General features: G+C 26.3%; 1 protein-coding gene across 1 annotated transcript; it reads right to left on the reverse strand.

Annotated features, from left to right (window-relative positions):
- Positions 1 to 508: 508 nt before the first annotated feature.
- Positions 509 to 17,187, reverse strand: LOC112683097 (interference hedgehog-like). The gene is made up of 13 exons (XM_025553959.1): positions 17,150 to 17,187; positions 5,527 to 5,651; positions 4,725 to 5,360; positions 4,341 to 4,562; positions 4,117 to 4,272; positions 3,891 to 4,046; positions 3,354 to 3,446; positions 3,060 to 3,276; positions 2,527 to 2,686; positions 2,233 to 2,452; positions 1,915 to 2,127; positions 1,065 to 1,264; positions 509 to 1,001 (listed from the first exon to the last, which is right to left on the reverse strand). The coding sequence occupies exons 2-13, from the start codon at positions 5,588 to 5,590 to the stop codon at positions 852 to 854; spliced, it is 2,487 nt and encodes an 828-aa protein (XP_025409744.1). The 5' UTR covers positions 5,591 to 5,651; positions 17,150 to 17,187; the 3' UTR covers positions 509 to 851.
- Between the last annotated feature and the right edge of the window lie 2,371 nt (positions 17,188 to 19,558).

Here is a 19,558-nt window from a genome sequence, read left to right on the forward strand (position 1 = left end):
AACATATATACATATGAACTAAATAAATAGTATAACATAGAACAGTGACATATTTAGAACATTTCTAAGGAGCAATTAAGGGATTTAGTGTCTTGTATGGTGTAATTGATTAAGATATTATATATTTTGTGCCGAGTCAAATAATCATTGAATGTTTAAATAATAAATTAAAATTAAAATGATAAATTATTTAATAATACAATCAAATAATTAGAAGTGGTAATGATCTAGACTAGATGACACAAAATAATTAGTTCAATAAGTCTTATAATAAATTTAACAATGCATGATGCATGTTCAACACGTTTGCTGATCTTCAAAGAAAAATTTACAATTTTATGTTTTTTTTTAATACTGTTAATGTAAATGAAAAATAAATTTATAATCAGTTAAACACACAAACATTGATAGAGAGTACTTAAACTTAAACTTTGAATAATTTAAACACAAACTCTTACACTAAATCACATTAGCACCCTGAATATTAAAAACCAACTATAAAAATAAAATAGTTAACAAACAAATTAGAGCAATAGACAAAAAATACTGATAATAGTACACAAGTATAACATAAAAAAATTAATGGGTTGTCTATACATGAAAGTATACATTAAATAATTTGATTCATAAATAATATCGAGTTGTTAAAATTAGAAAAATATCTTAATGGTGAGCAATTTATTGGCAGGACTTTGAGTTCAGTCTTGTATAATTCCATTTTTTTCTTTAAGCCAAAATAATTTATAAAACAAATTAATAATTGTTTATAAAATTAGTGCCTTCAGTCTGACAGATCAAATCTGTGGTACATTAAATATCAATAAATTCCAAATTGTTTTCATCAATTTACGTCACACATAGTTTTCATCTTTAGCATCTTTTGAATGCCATGTCCTTGGAGTATCAGTGGGTATTGGCAGAGTTCGTCTAGGTAATGAATTCATTTCATTTTCTGAACAATTGTTATTATGATTGGTTAAGTAAGATATCTCAATAGTATTCTATAAAATATACATATTTAATAATTTTTAATCAGTTATATCAACTTATAATTGAAAACTTACTTTGGCATCAGGAGCAAGTGGATTATTAGTAATATTAATTGGATGTATTACATAACCGTTTGGTGCATGAGTATGTCCATGCGTACTATCAGAACCTATTGGCAATGTGCATCCATTTACCATTTTACCATTTTTTAGAGCAAACCCATTCATTGACAATGGTTCTAGTCCTGATACAGCTTCAGAATTCTTATTGAGCTCTATTAATTCAACATAATTTAATTATAACCTTTAACTCAGGGCTTAAAACCGTTTTTAAAATAAAAAGTAATTAGCTCCAGTAGTAGCCGACATTTTATTAAAAACCGGTTACCAGTTTTCTTGTTCCAAGAAGTGTCATTTACTAATTACTGATTACCTTATACTAGAATAATATAGGTAATTCGTCTTATTCACTTATTCAGTTAATGGACTCAAATGGTCAGGTCCCAAAGCAAGTTCAATAAGCGGCGACCACTGTATATACCTTACGGCGTATACGTACTTAATACTGTTTATATATATATAATTATACCATAAATTCATAACTTCAATATTACCAATGAATATTTTTCTAATTAAGTATAAATTAAAATAAAAATAAATTATTGGTAATTGGAACAAAAAAAACTTTTTCCGGATTATTATGGTTACTGGGTATCGCTAAATTAATGTTTTTAAAAAATTTTGATAATTGGGTTTTAGTATACATCTTTATAAACTTTTGTTAATCGGTTACTGATACCCACTTTTCAAACTTCGGATAATAAAGAAAACTGGTTTAGGGTTCTTAAAATGTATGGTTTTTAATTGTTTTAAGCCCTGCTTTAACTCTTACTAAGAAGTAACATAAAAAAACAACAATAATTACCAGCAGAATTTGAGTGTGCTGATGATCGTTTACTGTACATACAAACTGTTACAAATATAAGTAAAATAATAGCTCCTATTATAGCAACAATTGCGCCAAGCAAAACATAAAGTGATCTTACACCACCAATAGTTGAATATGCATTGTTATTACTTGTACTATCTACTGAATTATCCGTCCATTTTGGAGTGTCTGTGCTAGTTTTAGGTTCTCCTGAAAATGTGATTTAAACAATAAACATTAAATTGATAAAAAATAATCTACTAAATTAGTTTCTTGTATTTAAATTCTCTACATACAAGTAATTAAGATACATACCAAAGGTCTTATGTATAAGTATGGCGCTAAAATTAGAAGCTTCATTGATGGTGAAGCTTTGAAGTTTTAAATCATAAGAAGTATCTGGAAGTAAATGTGTAACAACAAATGTACGAGCATTTTGACCTTCAACTATTGCTTTGGTGTAATCACCAGCAGTACTAGTAGCCCGATAATAGACATAAAATCCATGAACTGGTGCTAGTACAGAATTCAAGTACTAAAAAATACACCATATAATAAGTAAACATTTTTAAACTGATATTTATACTATATTAAAATTATAGTACATACTTCCCATTCTAATAATATAGAAGTAGAATTGACGGCTTTGGCTGACATTAATGTTGGAGGAATTAAAGTTCTATTGGGTGGTCCCTTGTTCAAAAAGAAGTGTTTTGAAGTTGGACCAGATTTATTATCATTATTTGAATACACTGCTGCTACTTTAAATCTAAATAAAATATGACTAATTACTAAAACCAGGGGCAGTGTCAAGAAAGATAATGTTTACCAGTTCTGAATATCTAATCTATATTGTAACAAATGTAAAACCTATCTTTTGGATTTAGATTATGATACTTTACAAGTGTATGAATATTTATATATTTCAAAATATTAAAAAAAAAAAAAAAAACCAGTAACATAGAACAAACTAAAACTTGATTTTTCGCGAAAGGATAAAAAATGATACGTACATCTGGTGACGATTATTACCAAGAAAATAAAGATAAAACGTGTTGAAGTCGCATCCATATAATTTAATAGCTATTTATTTATATTTCTAAATACTTAACTAATAAAACTATAACATTTTAAACACTTACACATATTCACGATCAGGCAATAACTTATCCACTTGATAACATCGAATATGCATTTGTATATCATCACTACTTGTATTCCACCAATTATCTTTAACTTCTTTGTATTGCAATTTAAAAAATCGAATTTGCAGTCCATCATTTGGTGGAACACTCCATACTACCATTACTGAGTTTTCTGTTAAACGAGTAACATTTGGTTGCGAAGGTGGAATCATCTCTATAAGAAATTTTTAATTTACAATATACCACTTTACAAATCTTATTTATAATACTATTTTTTTTTAATTTACTAACCATTTCCTTTCTTTTTTTTGTCTTTCTTATGACCTTTTCCTTTATGATTTCTATCTTTTCTCTCTCGCTGAGGAGATGATCTTGTTGTAGAATCTGAAAAAATGTGGTATTAGTTTCTGCATTCATTAGAACAATACACCCACATCCCATTTTTAGTTTAATTCTTTTAGCAATGATATTTACTTGAATACAAAAATATTTTTTATTTCTATCATAACTAACATCAAAGTGTTGATTTTGTATAGAAAACAAAATAATTTATTAATATTACAAAAAATTTGATTTCATATATATAGTAAAAAATAATAATAATAATAATATTAGTTTAAAACTTAAGAACATATTTATGGAATTGAAAATGCTCAATAAACAATTTTATAGAACTATAAGTATTTTACTACTTATTTATATTAATATTAATGTATTATAAAGCAAGCTTTTCTTTTAATTACATGTCTAGTGTATTGATAAAAAAAAAATTAACAAAATGCAATAGTTATATTTAAAAATAAAACTATCATAGTATCGAACACACACCTTCGTAATTGTATTGTTGAGAAGACAGTTGTGTTATTTGTTTTGGATTGACTTGAATCATAGCAGCCCAATATGAGCATCCCAAAACATTACACGCAAAACATTGAATAAATCCAGCATGATATTTTTGAGTATTATTTAAAGTCAAAATACCTCCTAAAAAAATAAAATAAAATAAGTTTACATTTCTAAAATATAATAATATATTTTTATATTTTTGACTAACCTTTAACAAATATATTTGAATCATTAACTGGTTTACCATTAAGATACCAGATAATTTTTGGATTTGGTGTTCCCATAGCTTCACATTTTAATGTTTCTGAACTCCCTTCATTTATGATTACAAATTCACTAGGACCATTTTTCACATAAGGTAATTCTTTAAATAGAAATAAGTTTATATTCACATTAAAATATCAATGAATGTCGTTATTAAATAATATCTACCTTGAACTTGGAGAGTAATAAGATAATTTATTTTTCCATAAATGTTTTCAATGTTACACTCGTATACACCAGAATCTTCAATACTTAAATTACGAATAGTTAATAACCCCGGTTCTATGTTAGTTTTGTTACTATTCATAAGTTTATTTTTGTGAATTCCAAACCACTGAACAGTAGGCACCGGTTCACCATATGGTGCACATTCGATGCTTACATTTGAATCTAAAGTACATATAATGTTAGGATCATTACATGAAGTAGATCATAGTATATTAATATAAATTACTTATGACAATGAAGACAAATAGCTAATATTTTTAAATAATTGAACAATTATTGAAAACGAAATTTAAACATAATATAAATATATGTATATATATTTACTTTTTTGAGCAATGTATAATGTTTGAGGTTTGTTTAAAAACCTTGGTGATAATGCAACGTGATTTGAATGCACATTTAAATTTATGGACATGGGCGAATCTACTACTCGAGATACAATATTATTGGTCGCTGAACAAGTATAATGGCCACTATGTTCAGGTTGGATATTTTTCAATAATACTGATCCAGCTGAAGATACTGGAGTAGTCCTGGGTAATGGTTGACCATTTTTATAATACTGAATTAATGCAGGTGGATCACTCTGTATGGGCTTTCCACAGTTCAAAGTAACTGTATTCCCAGTAGTTATTTGAAACGTATTTTCATTAGACGATAATGAACGATTATCAAATTCTTTTAATGTAGCCAAACTCAGTGTTGCCGCAGTTGACGCTAAGGAAGAAGCTCCAATAATAGCCACACATTGATAATCACCAGTTTCTGCAATACTCTCCACTTTAACAACCAATCTACTATTAGTATTAGTATGAGATTGAGCAGGATATGAAAAATCCGAAGAATTATGACGCCATTTGATGTAGTCTACGTCAATATTAAGAGTACAATCAAACACAACTTCGTCATGAAGTGGTGCGACCAATGATTCAGGTGATCGAGTAAAAAATATTCCAATTGCTAGAACAATAATAATTTATATAGTAATACTATGTTAATTATTTATTAGTTTTATATTTTCAATACGTAAATCGTAATTATAATATAAGTTATAACAAATACATTTAATAAGCAAAAATAAATATTTTCTAAAAATACTAAAATTAGAATTAGATCAAAATCTTACCTGATGTATTTCTTAAAAATACTAAAATCATTAAAATTGGGATTAAAATATGTTGATAGTTCATTTTGATTAGGTATTGATCGATTTAATTGATTAGGTAGACTTATTCTACTTCATTGTTGTTCCTGAAACAAAATAAAATAACCATTGATGGAGATGGGTTTGATTTTTTATAAACGTTTTATTATTATTGTATCAACAGTAAGTTATTCATAAAACAGCTACTTCTTAAATTAACTCATCATTAAAAACTACATTTTTTTAAATAATAACACAAGTAAAAAAAATCTAAATATTTCAGGTAATAAATTTCAGGTTTTTAGTGTCCAAAAATATAAAGGTTTCTTGAATAACATTAAAACCAGTTTTATTACACTTTTATTTATCCGGGGAAGGTGAAGAAGATATAAACGGTAAAATAGTAAATTTTGTACATGTATATTGTAATAGTAGATAATTTCATTTTTGTAATAGTTGATAATTGCATTTTCATGTTAATTCGTTTAACACATAATGTGTGTTATTAATTTAGACATTAACATAAATACTCAAGAATTAGTAATTTTTTAAATGAATTACAGCAGTGCTAAATTAATGTGTATATTTTCGTATCAAATTCAGTATATTAATATTTGATCATATATTTATTATTATAACAAGCACCTGCATTTATCAAGGTCAGAAATAGGAATGTCGCGTTCTTCATTTTGGTGGTTTTATTTGGCGGTTTATTTAAATCACATTAAGCAGCAATTTATTATGTCTAGTATACCAAAACGTGTTTTGCATACCACTGCATACGACTAATGAGACAAAACTCCATTTTTTACGATAGGGAATATGTGTATTAAAAGTGTACATCACGAAACATAAATAATTTTTAGTTATGAAAAGATTTCTTATAGTAGCATATTAATTAGATCAATTAGATAATATTAAAACTCAATATACGTTATATGTAATTAATTGGATCTTAATGTCATTACAAAAAAGAAACTATTATTTTGTATAAAACGCTTAAATTAAAATAAAATATATTTTTCAGTAACAACTACCAACATTTGTCAATAGAATATATTATTATTATTTTGACCAAGTGTGTAAAATAGGCCCCTATATGCTCTTGTTATTGAAACCTGAGGGAAATAAGGGCTTCAATAGGTGTCAGATTTCTAACAATTCTAACAATGGATTTTTATCACGGCAACATAAAAGAAGTAGGGGTTTTATGTAGGGGTGGTGTATGCATATATAATATACAATCAAGATTATACGTATCCTTTATTTTCAATTTGATATGAATAAATCTAGGGATGCATCGTTTTAAATACACCAAAACAAATATAGTATATTGGCTTGCCTATATCAGTAATTTTAAACGTTTAGCTATATATTTAATAAATGTAATATATACTTAAATATAAATATTATTTTTTACGTAACAAGATAACGTAACATACATTTAATAATTATTAAATCGTATTTTTAAAAACGTACACTAAACAAATATTAATACCTATATCAATGATGAATAAAATAAAAATTGCAAAAATTAAGTTAACTAATGAGAAAAGTAAAAGGTAAGGTTTAGTGAAATAGAAATATATTTGAAGGAACTATAATAGCTTGTAGTCATATGGAAACAGTAAAATAATGTTCAGATTTTGTTTCGATTCTAATGACATTTTTTCTGCAATAATAAAGTAGATAAATAATAATTTTTTCAATAGATTTAAAACTATAAGGCAATTGAATATTATTTCCGAACACGATAAACATTATGATGCCGTGGCCAATTCAAACAGTGGTATTATAGAAAATAAAAATTATCTAAAAATATTTTAATTATTTTATTAATTTGAAAAAAAACATTTAGATAACAAGATAAGCGAATAGGGTGTGACATTATTATATTGTACAAAGTTAGAAAATAATGAATTGTGGAAGTGAAATATATTCAAATATTTTAATGTTTATAAAAAATTATACTTTTATATTATACCAATGTTCAAGTTGAAAAATTAGTTTTTTTACAATAAACATTCAGATTGGCCCATGATTATTTATATATATATATATATAGCCATATATTTAATAAATTACGCCAATTTCACCAATTTACATACCGTAAAAAAATGTACTATAAACCAGTGGTTTTCAAACTTTTTTGTTCGCGGAGCCTTTATGTTCCTAAAAAAAGTTAAAGAGCCCCGAAAATTAATTATTTATATTTAAAAAAAAAATTATTATCAACATTTCATATTGAGAAAAACGTACATTCCAATTTTTTTTTTTTTTTTTTTTAGAAGCTCGGATTTTGTCATTTGATGTGAAAACTGTTATCATTTTATGTTGTATTGATAAATTTACTTAATTAAATTTCGTGAAAATACCAGCCAAGTAATAACGTCAAAATAACCAAATTTTATCAGAAGTCTGAGTTGTAACTTAAGTTACTAAAACGTACAATTCATTGTGCATTTCAAGTAATTATACCTGTATTTTTTCTCGATACTTAAGAAATATAATATTTAAATTGAATTAATTTAAATGTGCCCAGATTATTTAGGAGTCCCTAAATTTCTCTCGCGGAGCCCTAGCATAGTTTGAGAACCGCTATTATAAACTTAAATAATTATAATAAAAACTAAAAAATATAATAATATTTTCATATTTTAATAATTTTTAAAAATAATTTGTAACCTCAAAATATAAATAGTTTATTGTTAGTTATTAATATATATATATTATGCTATTTTTGTTTTAAAATATATAGCAAATGCATATTTTATAAATTGTGAATTTACTATGGTAATTACTCATAATAATAAACCAAAGCGGAGTTGAAATTTTCAATAATTAACAGCTATATGCATCTTATAAAATTTAATATCGGCACTTTATAAAAATGACAACGTAAGGATTTTGTTTTTTTGTGATTATTAACTGAATCCACGAACAATAATTTAATGCAATATCAACATCTTCCAATCTGTATACACAAAATATTTCAATATAAAAATATCCAAAACTTTGTGTACATTTAGTATAAACACAGTTTATGTAACTGATAAAAACATGTAAATAAATAAGTTAAGTCGAAATAATATTCTAAGGCGAAATTTATGTGTCTGGTAAGTAAAATGTACACAGAGTGGCAACAAGGACATACGAGATGAAGCGGAGGTAAAATGACGTGTTGGTTTGTATATTATAGTGTCTGTATGATATGATTATACTTATATATATAAGAAAATCATTAAAAAATAAATTGCATTTTGGATAACAAATTCTTTATTTCACCTACGTCTGTTTTTAATCAAACTATACTATATATAGGTACTATCTAATCATAAATAATAGTAATGCATATTTTTAACATATTAATAGAAAATAATTTTATGATTGTGTATGTTGAACACATAAGAAGATAGATATATGCACACTTAATACACTAAAGACTGACACACTCACAATATACAATTCAATGCAGTTTTAAGGTGCGTTACTACTAGGAAACAATACCGCAAACATCAATAATATAGTCAATTCTTAATGTTATACAAAACGATAAGACATCAGGTTATAATAGCTAAAATATAATTCTAAAACCATTTTTTATATTTTAAATATCCGACCAAACGAATAAAATAAAAATAAAACCTATACAAGATTAATATATTAGTTCTAAAGATCCAATAAGAGAATGCAGCGTGTATTTTTTGTCTTTGGATGAACGCACCTGAACTGGTGTGTAACAAAACCATCCACAAGATACAACAACCGACCTGGAATGCTGAATCTTCCCCAACCCGGACCTGCTGCTACTACTACTGTTGTAGATACTGCTAGTAGGTTTGTTTATTATATTTATTATTTCTTTAAAGCCTGCATTGTTTAAAGAAGTATTTTTCATAGTCAGAACAAAAATAGCAATACGATATAATAATAAAAATAAATAAATGCAAATATAAATTCTTTTAGAGTGCAACACAAAATAAATAAAAAAATAAAATACAATAATCCTAAAATAAATTAATAATATAAATAGAAACCTTTGAAATTATTAATGGGTAATACTATATAAAAATAACTAGTATTTTATTTTTAAATTAATTGAAAATTATATTTTTTATTTTTATCATTAAGTTACATTAAAGTTTTATATAACACGATTTATGTGAAAAAAAAATACAAAAGATTTAATACATTTTTTTTTTAATTTGCCTTTGTTCGCACATTACAGCAAAATTTAATAATTTAAAACCATTTTTTTTATAATATACATAAAGCACAAAAAATACAACCATACAACACTAAGTAATTGGTAGCCATTGATAAATCAAGCCGATCATAATTACTAATATTACATAATTTTAGTCACAAGGTAATAATATTTCAGTTACAACTTGCAATGAAGAAATAATAATGAGTAAAGCAAAAAAGGATTCCAATTCAATTATTAAAAAAAAAAAATCCCCAATTGGTATATTACAGAAAATCAGTCCTTCTTACAACAGTTTACGAAAAATGTTTTACTACTTTCTTCGTATGATGTCAATGGGAATTATCTGTCATTTGTTGTACAAATTCAAAACTTGTGTAAAATTTTTTTGAACCGGTTATATAATCGTAGAGTATGCCTAGTTTTTTTTTTTTTTTTTTATACTTAGGTCCAACCAGTAATTCATACACTTTAAATGCAGTGAAGAGGAGCAATGGAAATCAAATCCTAAAGTAAAAAACAACGATCAATCAAGTCTGAAGGGTTACAATTACAGGTGGAAGGTGATTTATTTTAGATGTTTTATAGATTATTACACGCGTTAAGGTGTTTCTTAATGTTTCGGTTAAATTACTAAGTACCTACTGACTAGGATATATTTTGTACATCTCGTTCTAGATATCCAACTCGCTACGATTGATATCACCCATCACTATTTCTCCGTTTAATTTTTCTTGGCATGAGAATGTTTTTTTTTGCCGTTCATTGATGGAACTTAAAACGAGTTTTTGGTTAGTAAATATTTAATCGGAATGAGAACAGGTCAGACCCAAGAATATTTTTAACTATGTTGAGTTTTTATTTATCCACAATATCTTAAATGGGATTCCAAAATAAATGACCAGCACTTTTTAACAAAGACTGAATGCTTCTATGTGTACATATAGTAATAATTTTATAAACAACAATTGTATGGACTTGAACAAGACAGTCGTTTAATAGGATGAATCTAACACACAGAGTAGTGATATTTAAAAAAAAAATAATAACTTATCGTTTAGGTTGGTTTATTTATCTTCTAACAAACCGTTTGATAATCTCGAATTGAATAGATTTGGTTTCTTTGAACCTCAAACAAAGAATTGTGTCCTTACGAAGAAAATTCGGTTGCGTTTCATCGTTGTACGAACAAGGGAGAAAAAAATGATTAGCTGATAAAACAAGTGTAACATTTTGCACCGAAAGCAGATTATACGGTGTTATTAAAGGTAGTGGGCGTATTACCCAAGGGTTCTGGGCTAGTGGGTTGTGAGAAACAAGTATAATAACTGACAAACCAGACACAATCATCATGTAATTTACACACATAAGGGTACAACACAGCTGGTTCATTGAGTATAACATTATTATACGCCATTTTTATTTTTATTTTTCAAAAGCATTATTACATTTTTGTGGGTCAAAAGAAAAATATTCTAGAAACGTCGGTATTTATGTAGCTTAAAACGCGTAAGGACACAATGTCGAAGTTTAGATACATTTCGTCTTCTTTACTTCCTTCACTTCATTCTTTGTGTCGTGTAAATAATTTTGGATCAACAATGAACGCTACTGGAATGTTTAGGCCTTTTGTGCCGCTTACCTGTCATCCAACATGTTCTTTTTAACTACACAAATATTATTTCAATAAAGATTTATTTTCGTATTATACTCTTTACGTTTAATACCAAAAATGCATGATTATACAAAGAACAATAAATAAATGGGTTCACTATGCATTATATCTGAGGAACTGTATACATATACATGTGTTCGCCCACATAAAACATTCAATATTTTGGTGTTACTTACAATATCGTTCATATAGCTCAGTTTTAACTATACGTTATACATAATACGAAATTTAGAAAATACATATTAATTTTTATTTTATATTAGATAAATTAAACAAAAATAGTATATTAAATACCGTGTAATATCGCTACTAGTATCTCATCTGATAATTTAATGTTAATATGTAGTAATTACAGACAATAATTACGTATTATCGATATTGTAAACCACATTTATGTCAAATTAAATTAAAAAGCATATAGGTAAATATCTATAAATCTATCAAATAAATTAACTTCGTCTAACACTAATAATGTAGAAATTATCAAATAAGTACTGTGAAAAGTGTCAATTTTTTTTTCTTTTCACATTTTATACATACATACACGTACACAGGATGAACAAGCAAAGATATGATGGGAGATATACGAGACAGGCCTGTGAATCATGATTAACCACAGCTGTCTGATGTTTTAATGCTTATTGTGGCTGCTAGGCACACAACAATGGACCCAATATTTTAATAATATAACACAATAGCCGTTCCCACACAACATATAAGGATGGAAAAACATTTTTTGATAGTATGAATCACTTTGTAATTAAAAAAAAATCACTGATTATATAGCATAGAAATACTTAATACCTTTAGGCACATCATTAACATAGTCATAAAATCAGTTGTGTAACTATAACAACACTATTAAACGTGTATGTTAAAAAATTCTCTATAATATACAAATAATAACATGTCAAAATAATAACCATTAACAGTACAAATAAAAAATAATTCAGTTTGTTCACTATAAGTTAATATGTATTTAGATGTAGAATTTTTATTCAAATTTTATCGTTTAATGTGATCGGCAAGTAAATATAAAAAACGGATAATGAAAACGTATTGAAATATTTCTAGCGGCATTTCATTCAAAGATTCAATGGGACCTCTTTTTTAATTTAGAATTATACTTGTTCGAGTAGATATTTGATCCGACTCTGGCATAAAACATATTTGTAAAAATGTAGCATTATTTCCAATTTCGGGTAATTAACTACCTATCAAATGATGTACTTTACCCTGAATTTTAAAAGTGAACATGAAGTTTCCTTAAGCTATTTCGTTTGTTCCAAACGATTTCGTTTGAAACTGAGTATTATATAGCCTAGAATTATCAAAAAAATGTTTTGATAGAGGGTGAAAATTATCAACTAAACTTTTAATTTGGTCTGGAGGATCATCAAATCGGTGTAAAAAAAACTCTACCGTCAGCGCATCAAAGTTCATAGATTTCATCTTTCCATTTTTTTGCACAACACTTTAGGCATAGGTATTGTAGTCATTGGTCCTATTTGAATCGTTGGAATATTTGAAGAATCAATCTTTGATCGGTAATTAAACGCTGATTTCAGACTCAAAGCGTTACGTTCCTGCTGTGCAAGTCTTTGAGAATGTTTAGGTGTGTTCTCTTGCTGCCTTCTGTTATATATTCAAGTAGCTCTTGGCGCTCTCGGCATGATGATGAATTGGCAACTTCCCCAAATTTAACTCCGTTAGTATGCCCAATAAACCTTCAGAAGTAGTATCTTTTATCAAACTTAGCAACCTTGACGACGGTAAAATCAACAGTCAATAGTTGTAAGTATCACAAAATGGGAACATAAAAATACAATCTCCACTCTCCAACCCATCCGACAAAAATATTAAAAATCGGGTGGTGTGGTGACATACAAAAAAGTATTTGGTACAACTATGTGAAAAAAAATGTGAAAAATATAAATAGTATTGTCACTAAATGGGAACATAAAAAAGGTCTGTTCTTGAATTTTTCAAATAAATTTAATAATTTTATTAACAAAAGTGGTACTAAAACCTTCAGCAGACTGTCAGGTATAACAGTAAAAATTTCAGTCAAATTGGTTCAGTATTTTTCTTGGTTAGCGATGTTGTGGAAAATCCCTTACAATTTTATATAGCAATAGAGATAATAATGATATTCATGTTTTATTTATTGTCTAACGGAATGGTAATAAGGAAAATCCATTGTAAAATTTTGGGAAAAATACATTTAAATTAAACAATGTTATCCCATTTCATAATAACGGATCTATGTATAATTGATGAAATCAAATGTATGCAATAATTTAATCTTAATTTAAAAATAATAATCAGCTTATTTTAGAAAAATGCACACAATATAGCATTGTTTGCAGTTTCAGATAATTTTTAAGATTTGTCAGTTAAATATTATAGGTTAACCACATATTACTCTAATATGGCATGTAAAAATACTGACGATGTCAGCTCGTCTGTAATTTTTTTTTTACAAAAGACATACCTGTTATAACAACTTGTTCATAAAATTGCCATAAACTACATTTAAATAATTTTTAACATGTAAAATAAAATCATATACCACAAAAATCAAAAAAACATTTTAAAAAGCATTACATTTTTCTGTAAAAATTAAACTAATTTGATATTTAAAAAATATGATTAAGTGGAATTATTCAATCTATAAAAGTATGAAATAAATAAAATAAAAAATTATATCTCAATTAGTGTTACTTTCAATTTTGAAATATACATTTTACTAAAAAAAGGTTAATAATAATAAAAAGTAGAAGATATATATATAATAAGAACTTATTGATACTTATTATTTAACGCTTAATCTCAAATATTTTTATTAGCATATTTCAAATTTAAAATGTATTAAACATTTAAAAAATAATTGTTTTTTAAATAGAAGCACAAAAATTATTCTAGAAAAAAATATTTGGAGCAGATCTCAGTCTAGATGAAAATAGTTTGAAATATGGTTGAAATTAAGAAATTAAACTTGTACCTATATGTTTATTAGATATATATATATATTTGTTTAAATTATATTTACTAACTTTTTACAACAAATGTTAAAAATAAATAAACACTGAGACTTAAAACAAAAACATTCAATCTACTTATATTAATACTAATTATACTGAATAAGTTATCAAATCTAGAGAAGATTGAACTATTTTCAATATATGAATTATAATTTATTTAATTTATATATTACTATACACATTTTCAATATAAACAGTAATTATTTATAAGCCTATGATCTGATATTTTATTATTGAAACAAAACACACTTGCTGCATGTTTCAAGGGAATATCATAAATAGTTTATACTGTAATTTATTGATGACTAGACATTTTGTACTATAACCAGGCGTGGATCCAAGGGGGGAATCATGGGGTTCATGACCCCCCAAAACATCAAAACTACGTAATTTTGTGTTTATTGAAAAATTAATATGCATAAATTGCCTTTTTGATTTATTTCACACTAAAAATGTGGTATTATATAATATTATGTATATCCATTATAACTACATCAACTACACCACAGTAGTAGCTTTTGCTAATGCTTCAGCAAAACGACACAAAGTCTTTGAAGAGGAGCTTCAAGGAATAAATGTATTAAGAATATGCGAAACTTGTTAGGTCGAAAGGCACGATGGACACTTACAATTTCAGGGCAATAACTAGGTCAAAATGTGTGATGCCCTACACAGAATTACAACTTGGGAGGATAACAAAACCGCGAGTGATGCTCAATGTTACTTACATGATCTGTGTAGTTCTAAATCCATTATTTCTTCTGTATGCTTGAATGATGTTTTAGGTAAGTGATGATTTATAGATTTATATAAATAATGTGATGACTTTTTTATTAAATTTACAAATATTTAAATATTTTACATTTTAGGTACAACTGTATCACTTAGTCGTTTTCTTTAGACTTCGTTTATTGATTTAAAAAGGGCAACCGATGAAATGAAAGACACTATTTTTGTTCTGAAGCAAAAGAGAACAGAGAGTGATTCTGTTTTCCAGCAATTATTTTTGGAATCAAAAGAGATTTTCGAGCTGTTAGACGTGGAGATAAGAGTACCAAGAATTGTTCCTAGACAAAAGCACATTTCCGCAAAACTATGTATATTCCTCTCATAAATTCAATAATAACAGATTTAAAAGAAAGACTTTCTCCAGAGGTACTGCGTCATTATTTCAATTGAGTGTGTTTTTACCAAAAACTGAGTACTTAGAAGTTGATTTGGTAGCCATATGGGAAGCAGTTAAAATATACAATGAACTTATACATGGTCCTCATATATCCATGGTATTGTCGGAATTTCAGCTTTGTGTTACAAAATGGAAACGTGAAGTAGAAAATGGTAATAAATTACCTGAGTCCCTACCTCAGGTAATAGAACAATGTGACACAGATTTATACCCAAATATTCATGTTCTATTGCAAATACTACACTTCCTGTAAGTGCAGCTACAGCAGAGCGATCTTTCTCTACTCTCAGGCGCTTTAAGACATGGCTTTATTCAAACATTGGAAAAAAATGCCTCACCGGTCTTGCTTTGCTCAATATTCTCAAAAATATATCAATAAATGTTGATGAAATTATATCAAAATTTGGAAAAACAAAATAAAGAAAGTTAAACTTTGTCATTTAATTTTAAAAATTTACCATAAATAATAAAGATGCAATTTTACTTAAAAATTTACTTTATTTATTTTTTAATTGCATATTATCTTTTTGTCCTTTTGAAAAAATGACCCCTCCCCAAGTTTTAGTTCTAGATCCGTTCTAGTTCTAGATCTATATAGTTATAGAACTATAACAATTAATATATTACATTAAACCAGATTAATTCTAAATTTTAAGCTAATATAATAATTATTATAATATAATAAAATAAAATTAAAATATACATTTCAGTAGTTCAAATCTTTATACATAATTGTGTAATATCTGCTAAGTTACAATTAATTTATCAGTATTTTAAATAAATCAGTTATTTAGTTTTAATTTACAATATTGAAAGAATAAATTATGAAATTGACAAAAAAAATAAAATAAATCAAAACTCCTAAAATTAACTTGAAATGAAACTTTAAACTCTGTGTGATGTATAAATAGACATATATTTGTAAGTTTATTTTGGTGGAAAAATATTGAAACTGAAACTAAAAAGTATAACATTTTGTAACTTTTCATATCATTTACCCAAGGATCAATTTTAACATTTTCGATCATAATTATATATATATATTTATATGAAGTTATATAATACCTATTAAAAATATTTTGATTTCATAAACTTTTGATGTACCTACCTCTGTTAAATGAATATGAATAACTTAAATGTTTCTACTTCAAATAGCCTAAAAATAACTATATATTTTATTACCTAGGATCTATCTATAGGCAGTACACACTTATAGAATGGAGATAAAAATTATGAAAATCAATTTCAACAAAAACACAGACAATGATTTACTAAAAATACCTGCAACTTTAGTGTAAAATAATCTATGAACTATTTAGTGTAAATATATTTATACACATATCACTAAAAATACATAATTTTCATATACGCCGTAAAAATCATAATTTTAGTACTAAAATAGCTAATATTATATTATTATAATAACTGTATTTTAATTACAATACACTGCGGTGTCTCAGGAAAAAAAATAATAACTCAAAGTATCTACTCACATAAATAAAAAAAAATTCTGACATGCTGATAATATTCAGTGATTTAATTAATTTAATGATTATACTTGTAACATAATAACGAAAAAATCTAATTTAAAACATTCAATTGTGTACTGAAAAGACCATTCGTATTTAATTTCGACATAAACAATGTTAAATTCTTTCCGGATAACGTCGCGAACCCCAGCGCACTCCACTAACCACACAACGAACGAAAGCAAGTGAACTGACTCACCTGCTTAAAATTGAAATGCCGACAAACAAAACAGGTTCACGTATCTGACGCATGCGCATTAAGGTTAAAAACATCAACTGACCGCAGTGCCGTCATTCGTTGTACACGTAAATATTGTACGCGCGGTGTATTCCGATCTGCAGATGGAGGATTCTCAAAAGTGAATTGATTCAAAAATCGAATACAATAAGTGAATTTATTGAAAAATCAATTATTTTATAATTGCATATATACATATTATAATAATCCAGTTACGCCGATATTAAATGGCATAATCAACTAGATATCGTTTTAGAACAATAAATTAATATCTCTAGTGAGTGAACATTTTTTACAAATGTTTAGCATAGGGTACATAGAAATGTAAGTGCGAACTCACGTAAATCACTCAATTGATGCATTTGTGTAATTGAAAGTTATTGTGGTAATTAAATGTTCCACTTCTTAATACAATTTAAACATTTGCTGAAGTGCTGTGAGTTCGCCATAGTGGTTGGTCTTTTGGTTTTATTTTTAATATAGGTATATTTAGTAGGTACTTATATATATATTGCAGTTTACCTAGTTTTGTGTTAGTTGGGTTTGGTTCGGAGTTTCGGTCACTCAATATATATTTTTAAATAGAGAAAATATTATAAAACCATTAATTTATTTAATTTATTTAGTCTACACAGAACCATATTTTTAAATTCATCACAAGTTATTTTTCGATAAAATTGAATATAAATTTCATCTCTAATTCTTTATAAATTATAAAAAGTTTGTCTTGGTTCGATAGGCAAGATTTGGTTTAATCATTTGAAAATGAATAATACTCACTTAAAAAAAAATATTGTATATTAAATAGGATAAGCGCCAAATCGTAAAAAAATAGTTAAGTGGATCATAACAAGTCTTTTTTTGTGCAGTATATAATTATCGAACAAAATTAATTTAATTAAATATTTTGTAGTACAACTTTTACTGTAAAAATTGCACCAATATATATATATATATATATATAAATTAATATACATACATTTTTCATCAACATATTTTCAATGTCTTAATTGAATATCTTTTTTCATTAAATATTTCTACTTAAGTTTTAATCAAATCCTATGCGTAGTATAGTTAGGATTACAATACATTTATAAAGCGAAACAACGACAAAACAAACACATTATTTAATAACATATTTTTTATATAACTTTTAATATATTGAGAGTACCATTAATGGCTGGCAATATAATATTTAAAAATATTTATGTAAAATAAAATATATTATATATTTATATGTGTAAATTACAAAATTATGCTTTTATTATACATTGTTAATTGATTACCATTAAAAATGTACTATGAGATAAAATCGTCGAAATTAAAAATTAAACAATCCTACATTTTGCTCTAGTTGTCTAAGTCAGGGCATATAGACATCCCGAAAACGTTTTTCGGGACATCGGGACACGAAGTCCAAAACCGGAGACAATTCTGGTTTATCGGGACGTATGGCAACCCTAAGTAAAGTTCCATAATATGCATACTTCTTTTTTTTTTAAATTACTCTTTATATTCTTTATTTAATTAATTATTTTGCTACCTATTTAATAAAATTATCATTATATATTCCAAGTAAAATAAATTTTAAATCGGACGAATCGACGAAAGAAAAAAATATATTCAATAATAAAATCGCTCAGGCAGAATCGATTTTAAAATCGATAAATCAACCAAACAATCGATTTAAATCGCCCATCACTATCCTGTTGATAAAGGCAAAATAGCAACAATTGTCAGTAAATAATCTCATTTGTAGACATACAAAGATTAATCAATGTCAACGGTCTCAACGCTATTATTAACAGTATGATATGGTGAAAGTAGTGGGTGTAATAGTTATTACAGAACAGTAAGGTAACTCATAAACAGTTCTCTTCTCATAATTCTATTTTTTAAGTAAATTATTTTCTAAAATATTTATGATCTCGATTGTAATGATTTGTCTATGTGTAATTTAATGTTTTACCGCCATAGTCATAGAATAGATTCAATATTTATTAAATTAAACTAAAGTATCAATATGACCAATAATAAACAATGAACAATTATATGTACTCGAGGAGCAATTAAGCTCACTGTTCACTTTTCACATTATCAGCTAATATATGTAACACAATTATAAGATTAACACT

This window comes from Sipha flava, unplaced genomic scaffold, assembly GCF_003268045.1.
Source record: "Sipha flava isolate LNK unplaced genomic scaffold, YSA_version1 219_pilon_pilon, whole genome shotgun sequence".
Lineage (NCBI taxonomy): Eukaryota > Metazoa > Arthropoda > Insecta > Hemiptera > Aphididae > Sipha > Sipha flava.